General features: G+C 32.4%; 1 protein-coding gene across 3 annotated transcripts in view; it reads right to left on the minus strand.

The window, feature by feature from the left end:
* Positions 1-13074, minus strand: part of LOC127844400 (two pore calcium channel protein 1-like) — a 52029-nt gene extending 38955 nt beyond the window's left edge. For 2 of the 3 annotated variants that reach the window (XM_052374543.1, XM_052374542.1), the window contains exons 1-3: positions 12928-13074; positions 869-957; positions 126-326 (exon numbers count right to left, since the gene is read on the minus strand). In XM_052374543.1, the coding sequence (XP_052230503.1) occupies positions 126-326; positions 869-957; positions 12928-13006 (369 nt within the window). In that variant the 5' untranslated portion in view covers positions 13007-13074. The remainder of the gene's footprint in view (positions 1-125; positions 327-868; positions 958-12927) is intronic. The other variant, XM_052374545.1, reaches the window with a different exon arrangement.
* Positions 13075-13276: the final 202 nt, after the last annotated feature.

Consider the following 13276-nt stretch of genomic DNA (forward strand, 5'->3'; position numbering starts at 1 on the left):
GCTGTGACATTTTTCTGTTAACAATTTACCAATCACCAAGAGAAAGTTAACCAGTTTTTAAAACTTGCCTTTTCGTCACTTCAATAGGCAACTTGATACCATCTAAAAACTACAAAAGTACGTACCCATATAGGCAACCTCAACAGATCTACAGCGGGTCTCTCACATGCTGCCAGTAGCAGGATGGCTACGGCGGCCACAAAGTCCAGCACGTTCAACCATGTGCTGTGGGCAATCTGGTACGCATGTAGGGCCTGATAATGGCTCGCAGGATGCGTGAAGAACTTTTCGTGGTTCTCACCCTCTTGTAGGTATATAGCAGCTTCCTAAAAATAACAGTTTTGAAAAGATGAAAAAGATATGAGCCTTGCTCTGTGAAAAGGGGGTTTAATGCATGTGCATACAGTGTCGTCCCATATTTTAAGCCCCTGCAGTCCAGGCAAGCTAATCAGGGTAGACACTTTCTGCCTGAACTGGATTATCGTAAAGAACTGTCTTCCTTTAAACCAAATATTCCATTTAAGCGGAAAGTGTCGTCCCTGATTAGCCTGTGCGCACTGCACAATGACAGGCTAATCTGGGATGACACTTTACGCACATGCATTAAACTCCCTTCTCACAGAGCTAGGCTCATATGTTTTCTACTTTTTCCAAAGCTGCAAAATGGCCAAGTCTGAGCTCAATAATGAGATTGTTATATCAGCTGCATTTATGTAGGCCTTTTCATTTTAATGTCAGTGCGGTCAATTATCTATAGAATTATAGAGTACCATTTTTTCCTGTTTACTAGTCACCAACTTCCATTTTTCATTACTTCCAGACATAAAAGCACCAGGCAACTTAATATAAATAAAAGTGGTCTATTCACCAGATGATTCAGTTTCCAATTAAACAGTGTGTGTGTGTTTGCATTGGGAAGAAAATCAAGCGCCAGGTGTCCCTCTTGGTTGTTTTCATCTAAAAATGAAAGGGATTAAGTTCAGTATGTGTTAACATGACTAACAAGCATTACAATATCATTATTAATATACAAAACATGCATGGCCCTTTTTCTTGCTTCATGCCTCATCGGCCCTTTTCCAGTCATTCTGACAAATGAAATTAAATGCATTATTTTTGGAGTGTTGTAAAACAAATCACTTGGGAATTAATTATCTTGGAGTTACATGCACTAAGAGAACATTCCCAAAAGTAAATGTTATGTAAGATAACAGCTTTACCATATGAGTACCTCTACCATAGAATGATCAGGTAATCACAAGATATGACATATGTGAGTGGGAGAGGCATTATATTAATGGACAATGATCAGTAAATAAGTTTATCTTTATAACTTTATCTCTTTCAATGCTGGAACTGAATTTTGAAGGCCTTTGCAAACAGTTTGGATCCAGATGAGACCCCACAGAACGTGGCGTCTCATCAGGATCCAAACTGTTTGCTTTTCTGATAGTATTCTTTGAAAAAAAATCGAAGAAAATGCTAATTTTAGAAATTCAGCAGACAACATTTTAGCAGACGACGAATTTCCCGGCATGCAAAGGGTTAAAACTGTCCTTTTCAAATCCTTGTTGGAGCGAGTCGTTTCGCCCTAATACCAGTTCGCCCAGGGTCGTTTCGACCTAATTCCCATTCTGCCAAGGTTGTTTCGCCCTTAAGTTTTTATATATACCGTAACGAGAGGATTTATCTTTAGCTTGTTTCAAGCTGAATTCATACTTTCTTTTGAACTTTAACAGCGATGTTTGTGGATAAGGGGATAATAAGAAGCACATAACTACTTTTTTTTTTTTTCAAATAACTATTATTGAATGTTAGGGGGCCTTTAACATTCAATCTTCATACAGAATGACATAGTTTTTATTAATCAATACCCGCTAAATACCTTAAATGTTTATAAGTAAATTTTATAATTATTTAATATTTTTCTTATAAATTAAACTGGCTAGTATCTTTAAGGTGTATATTTTCTGATAATCTATATTTGATATATGGCTTTTCCTTTTTTACAATATGTATTGTTACATATCTAATGGAAGCAACAGTTTAGTACTTTGGCGGTATATTACTAAACCAAATGACTGCTCAATACTACCAGAAAGAGAAGACATGGTGGTATCATCAATTGTGTTTAATGACCAGACTTTCATATACCACCTGTGGTCAGGGACCTATTTTGTATGAGCGTAGGACATAAGCCCTCTTGGACAAAAGCCCCCTAGGACATTTGCCCCTTAGGCTGTTAGCCCCTACCTATTTTTAAATTCATTTTTAAGGTATTTTATTTCATCTTTTTTTTTATTTTAAGTTTACAAGTTGGCCTTAAAAGCTCTTCAGAGCTTGTGTTTAAAATGTTGTATATTATACCCGACTTTATAAATAAATATTACTTGACTTGACGAAAGCTGTAAAAAGAGTTGTCTTAAATGAGTAATTAAAGGCCCTGATATTGCTTAACACACTTTTACAGCTTTTAAATGTTAACATGGAATAATGTTTTTTTTTAAACAGCAACAACAACACAATATGTACTTGTGTATCTAATTGTAAGGTAATTTTATACTTTTGGATGATGTCAGATAGCAAAATGTTTGCAAAATAAATAGAGACCAAAGAAAAAAATAGTAAAGAAATTGTAAAAAAAAAACACTAAAATTTACGTGTGTGGTACACGCTTTATATTGAAAAAAATAAATAAAGTAGACTTCAACTTATTGATAATTGTAAAAGTTCTAGGTATTCTATTTGATGCTGATTTAAATAGAATGATAGATATCAACTTCGCAAATAAAATAACTAAATTACAAAATACTATACACTTTTGGAATAGAAGAAATTTGACCCCGCTAGGGAAAATAACTGTCATTAAAACATTATTACTTCCCCTATTTACTCACTTATTTATCTCCCTTCCTAGCCCAGGTGAGAAAATATTGAAACAAATTAACACCATGTTCCATAATTTTGTCTGGGATGGCCCTGCGAAAATCAAGCATAGTATTGCTATTCAATCTTTTGAGGAGGGAGGAATATCTATGATAGATGTATATGCATTTGAAAAAACTATGAAACTAACATGGTTAAAAAAAATGTCTTATGCACTGGAAAATGTTTTCTACTTGTTTACTCAATATTTGATGTTAAAAAAATGATGAATGTAGGAAAAGATTATGCTGAGAAAATTTGTAAAAGAATTGTTTTTGGAAAGATGTTCTTACATGCTATATTACCGGTATGTACATCAGTAAGAAAGTTATTTGCAACTGTGAAGATATACAAAACATGCCTTTATTTTATAATCACAATTTAAAAATAGGTCTTAGAAGTACATGTATATATAATAAATTCATGTATGACAATGGAATTCGATTTGTTAGGGATATTGTAAACACCTCTGGGCAATTTTTACAACAATCTATTTAAGAGAACTATATTGGCACAAAGATCAACTTCTTATTTTATGAAGGATTGATTAGAACTGTTAAGAATTTTCTCAGTCTTTCTGACTTCCAAGTTATTAAAAAGCCAAATACAGAATGTGCATTTATATCGTCTTACTTGAATAGCATAGTTTTTATGCCAAACCCAAACAAAAATGTTTATAAAACTTTTATTATCAATTCTGATTTACCGACTTGCCAAACAAAGTGGAATACATTTTTCGATAACATTGAATGGAAAAAAGTACATAATCTTGTTTTTAATATTTTCAAAAATACGTACACTCAATGGTTTCAAACAAGAATAGTACATACTAGAATCCTAGGAACTAAATCTCTTTTGTATAAAATGAACATTTTGAAGAAATTAACCTATGCACCTTTTGTAAAGAAAATGAAGAAACTATAAAACATCTTTTTTGGGATTGCTGTTTTACACAGAGAACTGTGAATTATGTTGTTGAATTTTTATGTGCACATAATGTGCAAAAAATAAGTTGTAAAACAATGATATTGGGAAGTACAAAAAGTAATATGACTGATATAAATATTCTTATGCTAGAATTGAAAAAATATATATTCCTATATGTCAGAGAAAGGGGATAGTTACATCCATACAAGGGCTAATAATGAACCTGACTATGTCTTTTAAAATCCATAACAATGTTAAGTGTCATGAAACAGAACTACAGTCTTGGGCAATTGTAAATTTGTTTGCTGACCCACTATCATAATATGATTTTTTTATGAATATTATTTATCCTTTAGAAACTCCACAATGAACCATTTGAAAGATCTCAAGTACCAATACTTAATACACTGTCACTAGTCCGAAGCTTTTTATACTTCCACAATGAAAATAGTTTGTGCATCTGCTTTACATAACATAACATTTGTTATTCATCTTTTTTACATAATTTTTTTTTAAATACTTTTTTTTAGTTGTTTAAACATTTGTAAATGGTATAATATTGTATATGTATGTATAAAGATATTATATTCTAACAATTAATTACAACATTTATTGTTTACTCATACTAACACAAAAATGTATGTACGGTTTGGAGCAGGATGACCTCGACCTGCACATATCTATGGACGAGAAAAATAAGGTATCATAAAAGGAAAAAAAATAAAAAATAATAATCTATGTTTTTACATATGAAATTAAAATAATGGAATAAAAATGCTTATTTAAAAAAAGTTTTGAACGTTTTAAAACACCTGGGGGCTAATGTCCTAGCGCGCACTTTTTTTAAAGAGGCTTATGTCCTAGAGGGTTAATGTCCGTACCCCATTTTGTACAGGTCCCTGCTGTGGTTTATGGTACTTTGTTGTTTTGATAATGTCTGATCGAAACGAGATAATCGCCCTTTGATTGTATCTTTCTTTTGCAATCGTAACACTTCGTCCATCTCAGGATTCTCCGTAGCTCCTTTATGCAATAAAAAGCCGGTTGGATCCAGAGTGCTTTCTTTTGCCTACCAGAGTATAGCCCGGATGGAAACATGCAGGTGTGCGTGACGTCACGCGTGAACTGGTCTATAGACCAGTTGATTGTTATGGTTTTCATTCAGGATTTTCCGCGTACGCTCACCGACTGGTTGGCAAAAGCACTGGTTATAGTAGCGTAAAACATATGGATTCAGGCATGTGTTTACTCCAGAAATGGATAAGAAAATCAGAAATAAACATTAAAACACCTAAATAATAGTGCAAATATATCATAAAAATTATTAAGAACCAAAAAATGCATATTCATCAATATAATTTCCTCTTCATAAAAATACGAATTAGTTAACAGCTTTAGAATAAAGGTGGTCGGAAGACTAAATAATGACAATTCCACAAAACAAAACTATAAATTTGCCGTATTCTTTCTTATAGTAAGACTTTTATTACTGATATTTCAAAAATAATAAAACATAATAATTTAATTATAGTTAAAAGTGGTGTGGATGTGATATTGTCATTTTTCATCCGCGATCTTAAGTGTTAGAGGTGCATTGAATCAATTATAAAACAAAGCCCTATTAAATTAAACAGAGCTCCCTCTCTGGCTCTAAATTTTCTGTAGCCAAATTTACCTTTTTATGTCTTAATTCTTATTATTTTGGATATGTTATGAGTGATTATGTAGAAAACCTTGTTGCCTACAAGAATTTTTTGTAGCCGAATTTCCTTATTTGTAGGCATTGGCTAATGTGTCGAATGGCAGAGTAAGCCCTGCTAAAAAGCCGAATATTTAAATTTTAAAATGTTGTGGTAATTTTCTTTAACATTGAATGAATTATCGTTTCATTTACATTGAATGACAATATTTAATAAATTTTAGCATACACATGAAAAAGCCTGCATATTATTATGCAAATTGAACCGTCTTTGCATGTATATTGAAATCTCTTTACCAATGATAGTGAGTGATAAAAATCTATGATATATTATGATACCATAAATCTAAATATTTAATTTATTTTAACCAAGTATTTTTTACCCCTATTATGATCAAACGTGATTGCTTGTTTTCCTGATGTTGTTTGGTACACTGCAGTCACGTATAATCTTTACACTAATAGAGAAAAATAACCCCGATTTTGGCCGATTTTACAATACCCTGATATTTCACATATCTAAACCTAACACCTTGCTCAATCTTTTTAAGATGGGAGCAGCACTGTCTGATAAGTATTTGTTGCGGAATATGAGTTTCCATGGCAACAGGTTTGAAAATGGTGGGCACTTAATTTAAAATCATTGTCAGTCTGGTCGCATTTGTGATTTCGATGTAATTATATATACAATATTTATCAGGGATAAGTAAAATGTATTTTAAATTATATTGTTTTCCATTTTGTCCTCCTTTAAGGGATACCATGGCAACCAAATTCTCATTTCTCTGTATTTTTTTCACTTTTTTTATGGAACACATATAATTTTAATCCTTCTTTCTAAACAATAGATGATTATCTGGTCTTAATCTTTGCTTATTAAATTACTCAACAATTGTGTCAATCAATTTAAACATACATTTGTTTGCTATAGTTACCAGAATATTCATAAATAAAGCCAAAACTCTGTAACTATGCTATATAATTTACTCACTTATATCAGTGGTTAAAGAATCCAATTGTCCAATAATTGCCAGTAGTTATGAGTTTATTCACTATACAGTTTTTGTCTTAGTATTCATATAAATTACATATTTCATTAAATTAAATTTATTCTGAAAGAATTTCCATTTCTGAGTATTTGTGTTCTAAAAAAAAAGGTCGCAAAGATGTTTCAAGTAGAAAGGTTTTTGTGGTAACCACATAACCAACTCGTAGATAATGTTCCATTCCCGAGTTCTTAGTCAGTAAAAACAAATAATAAAAACAATATAATCGTTCCAAAAATGCATGTCCTTGCTCGCTAATTTAATGTTTTATTCAGACATTATTATTAAAATTATATTTGATATTATGCAGGATTATCAATAAAAACCACGATTCTGGAAACCTTCTCTATATGCGCTTATATGAATACCACCTGTTTTTGCCAGCCAGTGGGTGGAGTCTAAACTTTACAGGTGCGCGTGACGTCACTCTTCAACTGGTCTATAAGTTGTAACGTTTTTTGTTTGTATTATTCATTTTTATTTATTTATATTTTCCGGTTTAATGGTCGGCAAGTTAAACCAATAAAATAAGGACGAAACGACCCACTTGTAAGGGGGAAACGACTCAGGGTGACTTAGGGCGAACATTTATTAGCTTAGGGCGAAACGACACAAAACCGTCCGGCGTCTGCTAGCCTAGGATTTTGAATGCCAACAAACTAGAACAATACGCAGGGTTGGCACCCAGGGCCCTCAATCTATCAAATCTGCCGCCGAATTTCGGCGGCAGTCCCCCACCTGAAAAGTATACTTTTTTCCCCTTTTTTTTAATAGAAAGATGTGTCTCATGATTATTATATCTCAATTCTATTTCAATTTAATCTTTCAAACATACTAAATTATGAAAAATGCAATGAATATAGTGCGAACATGTACAAATGTAATAATGAGAGAGTAAGTAAAAAAAATCCCCCAAAAAGGGAAACGCCGCGAAAATTCCCCCTCCTAAGGGCTGCGGACCCCTTCCCCCAAAGTAGTGTGAGGGCCCTGGCACCAATCAACTGCCCCCGGTTTTAACAGGCGATGTAAACCGGTTAAAACCGCCCCGGTCAATACTCCCGAAGTGGTCATTACTGGTCAATACTGGTCGATTGAACTTTACCCCCAGTTTTGATTAATATTCCATGCTTAATTAAACAATATTGATAATATAAATTAAACAGACATGTTGCCAATAATGTCTTAAGCTATTAATACCCACTATTTTATACCTGTTCATGCAATTTGTAGGTCAATCTCTCAAAATTTTGCAATTTAAATTAGTCAAAGTTGATCAATTGGATTTTTCTGGTTGATTGAACTTTTTTTCAATTCTAATGAATGTTCAGATTATTCTTGACTTAACAAGATTACAAATATGACACACCAATGATGTGCATAATCAAAAGTATATTCATTGTTTTTGTGATCAAAAAAGTTTATACACATATGAACATGTCATCATCATCACATCATAATGATACATGCATTGTCAAAATGTGTGTTATTGAACTGTCACACCTTACTTGTCATGTATTCTTGTCAAGATTTCTTTGAATTCTTTTTTAAAAAAATAGTGAAAAAATATTTTATTTTCCATTGATATAAAAATAAACATAATAAGAAATAATTATTAACCCTTACAGTGCGGGAACCGAGTTGTGAAGGCCTTTGCAAACAGTTTGGATCCAGATGAGACGCCACAGAACGTGGCGTCTCATCTCGATCCAAACTGTTTGCTATTCTGATAGTATTCTTTGAAAAAAAAATCGAAGAAAATGCTAATTTTAGAAATTCAGCAGACGACATTTTAGCAGACGACAAATTTCCCAGCATGCAAAGGGTTAAAAGAAAAAAATGAAAGAAGTGTCTAGAGTATACCCACAATTGGGAAACATTATTTGTTGGCAAAATCAAGAACTTTAAATACTTATTAATTTAAAGACCAATAAAGTATTGAACTTTTAAATATAAAATGAAAAAACAACCTCTTAATACTCTGATAGGAGACAGGCTAGAAATAACTATTTAATTAATAGCATGGTATCTCCTTTTGTTTGAGTGATATAAAATAGCCTAAGGGCAGATTTGCTTCATTGTCAATATCAGAGACATAACACTGCCTGCATTTTATTACCAATTAAGGCTTAGGGGCCAGATTTATAACCCTAGAAAACACAAGAGTTCTGTTTGTCCATCTGCTTATCAAATAGATATATCAATAAATCAGTGAAATACTATGGTAACTACAACAGTAATAATACTTTAGTAACAGATGTGATACACTGAGATAAAGATATTGCCTTAGTCCTTATGTATTTGAGGCCGTTTCCATAAAATATAAAATAATAAAAAAGTAATATTTTTACAGCTTTTAAATTTTTTTTTAAAAAATAACTAAAAAAAAGTTTATCAATTACAGAATAATGATTGATTTCATATAGAATAGCTTAAAGTCTTCCTTTATGATGTTTAAAAGCTATAATTTTCAATCGACCAGTATTGACCAGTAATAACCAGTATTGGTTAAACCGGGTATTGACCGCCGGCCCGGCCAAAACTCAATAGACCGGTAAATATGCCAACCCTGACACTACGCCACCATTATTCTCTTTAATATAATGAATGGCCTCTCTTGCGATATAAACATATTATACGGGCAAAAGCCCGCGAAGCGGGATGATCGTTCATACACATGGGAATTTAGACATAAAATTACATAAGAATACCACATATGGATACGTCTCAAAAAAAAAATTGCCACGCGACATATATTTTCGCGATGCTATTTATGGCCTTGAACAAATCAAAAACACTTTGACATATGCTAAATCACATGTAAATACATACCTCAGGAAAAGTTATATCAATGACATCATAATTGTGTAGCGAATCGCACTAAATATTCTCGCATTATTTTTTTTTCTTCGCAACCTCCCCAAAATTAAGTCATTACTCAATTATCTCCCCTGAATGCTCTTCTTCAGTGGGTATACGCCGAAGACTGGTTCACTACATATAGTTACAGTCTTTACCAAACACAATTTAGGTGAACATAACCCGTCTTTAATATATTGTCGAATCTCAGATTTCTGTCGAATTTATTTGCCTGATCTTTTCGATATCTTATTGTTATTATTATCCTGACAAATCACAAAGGCTTGTTAAACAAATATTTGTTTTAAACATTATAGTTGGCATCTCTATTCTTCCAGTATTCTCGCGGTATTTCAATAACGACACCCTACTGTTTAGACTATTTGTCAGAATTTATGACGCATTTTCCGTTCGCTCTCAGAAAAAAGTTTTACGTGTGACCATGAGCAATATTCTGGTAAGTTGTCGTTGTTATCCACCAGAAACACATTTATTTTCAAAATTTAAAGATATTCCGATCTAACTTTTTAGTCTTTTAGCTTTAATTTTTAACGTATTTACACATCGTCTGCTCGCACTTTACCGATATCCCGAAAGGTTACATATCACTATATTTAGTTAAGGCCTCAAACCACAAAATCCGATACCGTTGGATTTTCGTACAACAATCTTACGTAAAAAATCTGCCGGATTCGAAATCAACAAAAAACAAGACACTTATAAATTGTCTGCGTTATTGATCAAATTTTAAGATATTTGTTGGTTTTCCTTTTTTAGAAGCTGTTCTGCGAAGGCAAGAGCTGGGCATCATACAAGCCATTCTATCCAGCAAAACTGACAGTTTTGGTTTACAGATATCAACAAAGGAGGGATTCCTGAACTATCAAAATTTCCAATCTATACACACAGTTATTATCTGTGGTGATCTTTATTGGTTCTGTTTGTTTACTTGGATGGAACATGTGTGAACTTTTATAGAACTTTGAAAAGTCTATATATGTCTATCTATAAACAAAAATCAACTATGGTATAATAAGATCAGATGTGCAAACAATGTCAAAGGGTTGTTAAATTAACAATTTGAAGGCAATTATGCTGAAAAAATATGAAAGTTCCCATGCAAATTTTGTCTGTATATCGACAAGTGTCTGCCGATAGTTGTCAAACTAGTAATACAAAACTTACTACAAGTATGTAAAAGCACTAAGTACCTGTGATCATATTTAGTAAGATAGTGTAATTCTAAACAGTAGCAAATACCTTGTTTAGTAAATGCATAATGCAATTAATATGATTTCCATTCTATTGTGTAATTAATAAATTGGTTGTTACTTGTCAATCCATGATACATGTTTTATGGCTAGTACAAAACCAGCAATGTTAATTTTGTAAAAGGTAATACAATAACACCACTTTGTAATTTCATATACGTAAATATTCTTGAAATGTAGGTTGATGACAGTGTTTTAGTTTTACTTATTTTGTAACTATTATTTTATGTGCAAATAAATGATGTGTAGTGTTTTGTATCTGCACACAATACCACATACCTTTTTATATATGTACTGTGTTATGTGTTATTTGAATGTTTAAATAAAAAAATATGGATGATATAACATGATGTATTCTAATATTTGCATTCAAATTGTAACTATAGTATAATAGAGCTAAGTGTATGCAGTTTAGACTGTGATTTTAGAATTGCTACAAAATGGCTCTTTTTTAGTGGCGACAAAATTTAAACTATTCAACAATAGTTTGCGAAAGAAAATTAGAAACCTGCAAGATACCTGTATTTATTAAATATTTTAATTGCGAAACAAGTATGTTATTTTGCTGTTACACATAACTATACATTGATAATAAATAAGAAGACAATTAGTGGTGTTAACGTTTCCCAACAGTAGATATCATTCTTCTGATGAAGTCAGTGATATACAGAAGAAAGCTCCAGGTATGGCTTTCAATACGTAGTGTGTGTTATTTGACAGTCTAAAACTTATTGGATTAAAAAAATCCTGTCAAATTTGTCAATCAAAATTGATTTGACACATCACATGATTTTGATTATGTTAAATCAGTGTACAGTATGCTAAATGCAACTGGTTAAGCAAGCTGTCAAGTTGAATCGAGACATTTGATGAAACAAACTGTTTCCTGGGTAGGACCAGTACTTAGTGTCTATATGACGTACCATGACGTCGAAAGTCTACAAGAAGTACTAGGTAGAACGAGAAATGTACCTCGACGTACAATTTTCACCGACCCTTGAGTGTTAGCCAATCAGAAGACACCTTACGTCTGTTGCTTTTAGAGATATTTGACATTGAACATTATTATTATTATTATTTATACTGAATTATGCGACTATCTACCGCTTACTCATAGATATTGTGCGTATTTATTAAACATTATTATTATTATAATTTATACCAAATTATGCGACTATCAACCGCTAACTCATAGATATTGTGCGTATTTATTGACCTGGCGTGGCGGAATTAACCTCTGACTTTTGCAAGTTAAGGTTATCACAAAATACGACCAACGGGGAGGTTATAATACATTATTTATCCTGTTAATGCTTTGTAACTGTTTGGTTACAGTTGGGAATTTCCTACACAGTAATGCGCTGGACGGTCGTGATACTCCGCCCCGCATGATCAATAAATACTCACAATATGCTGAATAATTTTAATTTAAAAAAGGTAACAATTGAATCTTCTTCAAATTTGTATATAATCTATTTCAGTGCATTAAATACTTAAAACTTCTATTTGTTGTTTTTTTGCCATTCTGATATTTTTATTCATTTTGTCCTCAATTAAAATAGAGAATTTAAACATTTATTATGAATAAATCTGAAGGAAAAGCGGCTCAAGAGACTAGTGTTTTGATTGGCTGTTCAGAAAATGTGTACGTAGAAGTACAAACATGTATGTCGAAGTACAAATTGTACTTTGACGTACAAATATATACTTTGAAGTGTATTTTATATTTATGTCGACGTACAATTATTGTACTTCGCCGTACATTTCTCTTTTTAACTTGTAGGTCTTCTTGACTCAACCCAAATGGTACGCCATATTATGTCTTTAGGGTTATCTAAAGAATGCTCCCACTTAAGGGTTCAATACAGAGACCTCCCAGTGACTAAGCCAGTTAGCAGACACCCCATCCACTATACCACAGACACCGAACCAGCTATAAATTCCTGTGGCTAGAAAACAAAAAAAAATAAGATGCTAGATCTTTAAGCTTGGAACATGTAACTCGTTTTAAGATTGATTTTTTTGGATGCATTACTTAATTATTGCAACAATTATAATATTTTGAACACAATCATGTCCATGTAATGATGTATTTATTAAAAATACATGGTTATCAAAAAAAAACTTTAAAAGCTTTTGCCCGTAAATTAGGTAGCACCTATAATCATATTACCCTGTTGAAAATAAGTCAATATGAACTTACTTAATGAGTAAATATCAGGATATTCTGTGTTCAAATCATCTAGGGCAACCTGTCCGTCATCTGCGACCGCCATATTCATTCGAATAACACAAAAATCATTTTTTCGCAGAAAATTATGACGTAATGAAAATGACGATTTGCCAATGACGTCGTCGATGTCATTTGTGCTGGTTTTCTCATGGCGCAATGATAAGATGGTGACGTCACTACAATATTGTCAGTATAAGACCGGTGTGTACACAATGCCGCCATATTATTGTTATTACCATCGGTTTATCATCGTCAAATTCCGTTGGTGTTCGGTTAAATAGTTTGGCGTATAATTTTCCTGTTATCGTTCTCTAGCAAA

Source organism: Dreissena polymorpha, chromosome 9 (assembly GCF_020536995.1).
Source record: "Dreissena polymorpha isolate Duluth1 chromosome 9, UMN_Dpol_1.0, whole genome shotgun sequence".
Lineage (NCBI taxonomy): Eukaryota > Metazoa > Mollusca > Bivalvia > Myida > Dreissenidae > Dreissena > Dreissena polymorpha.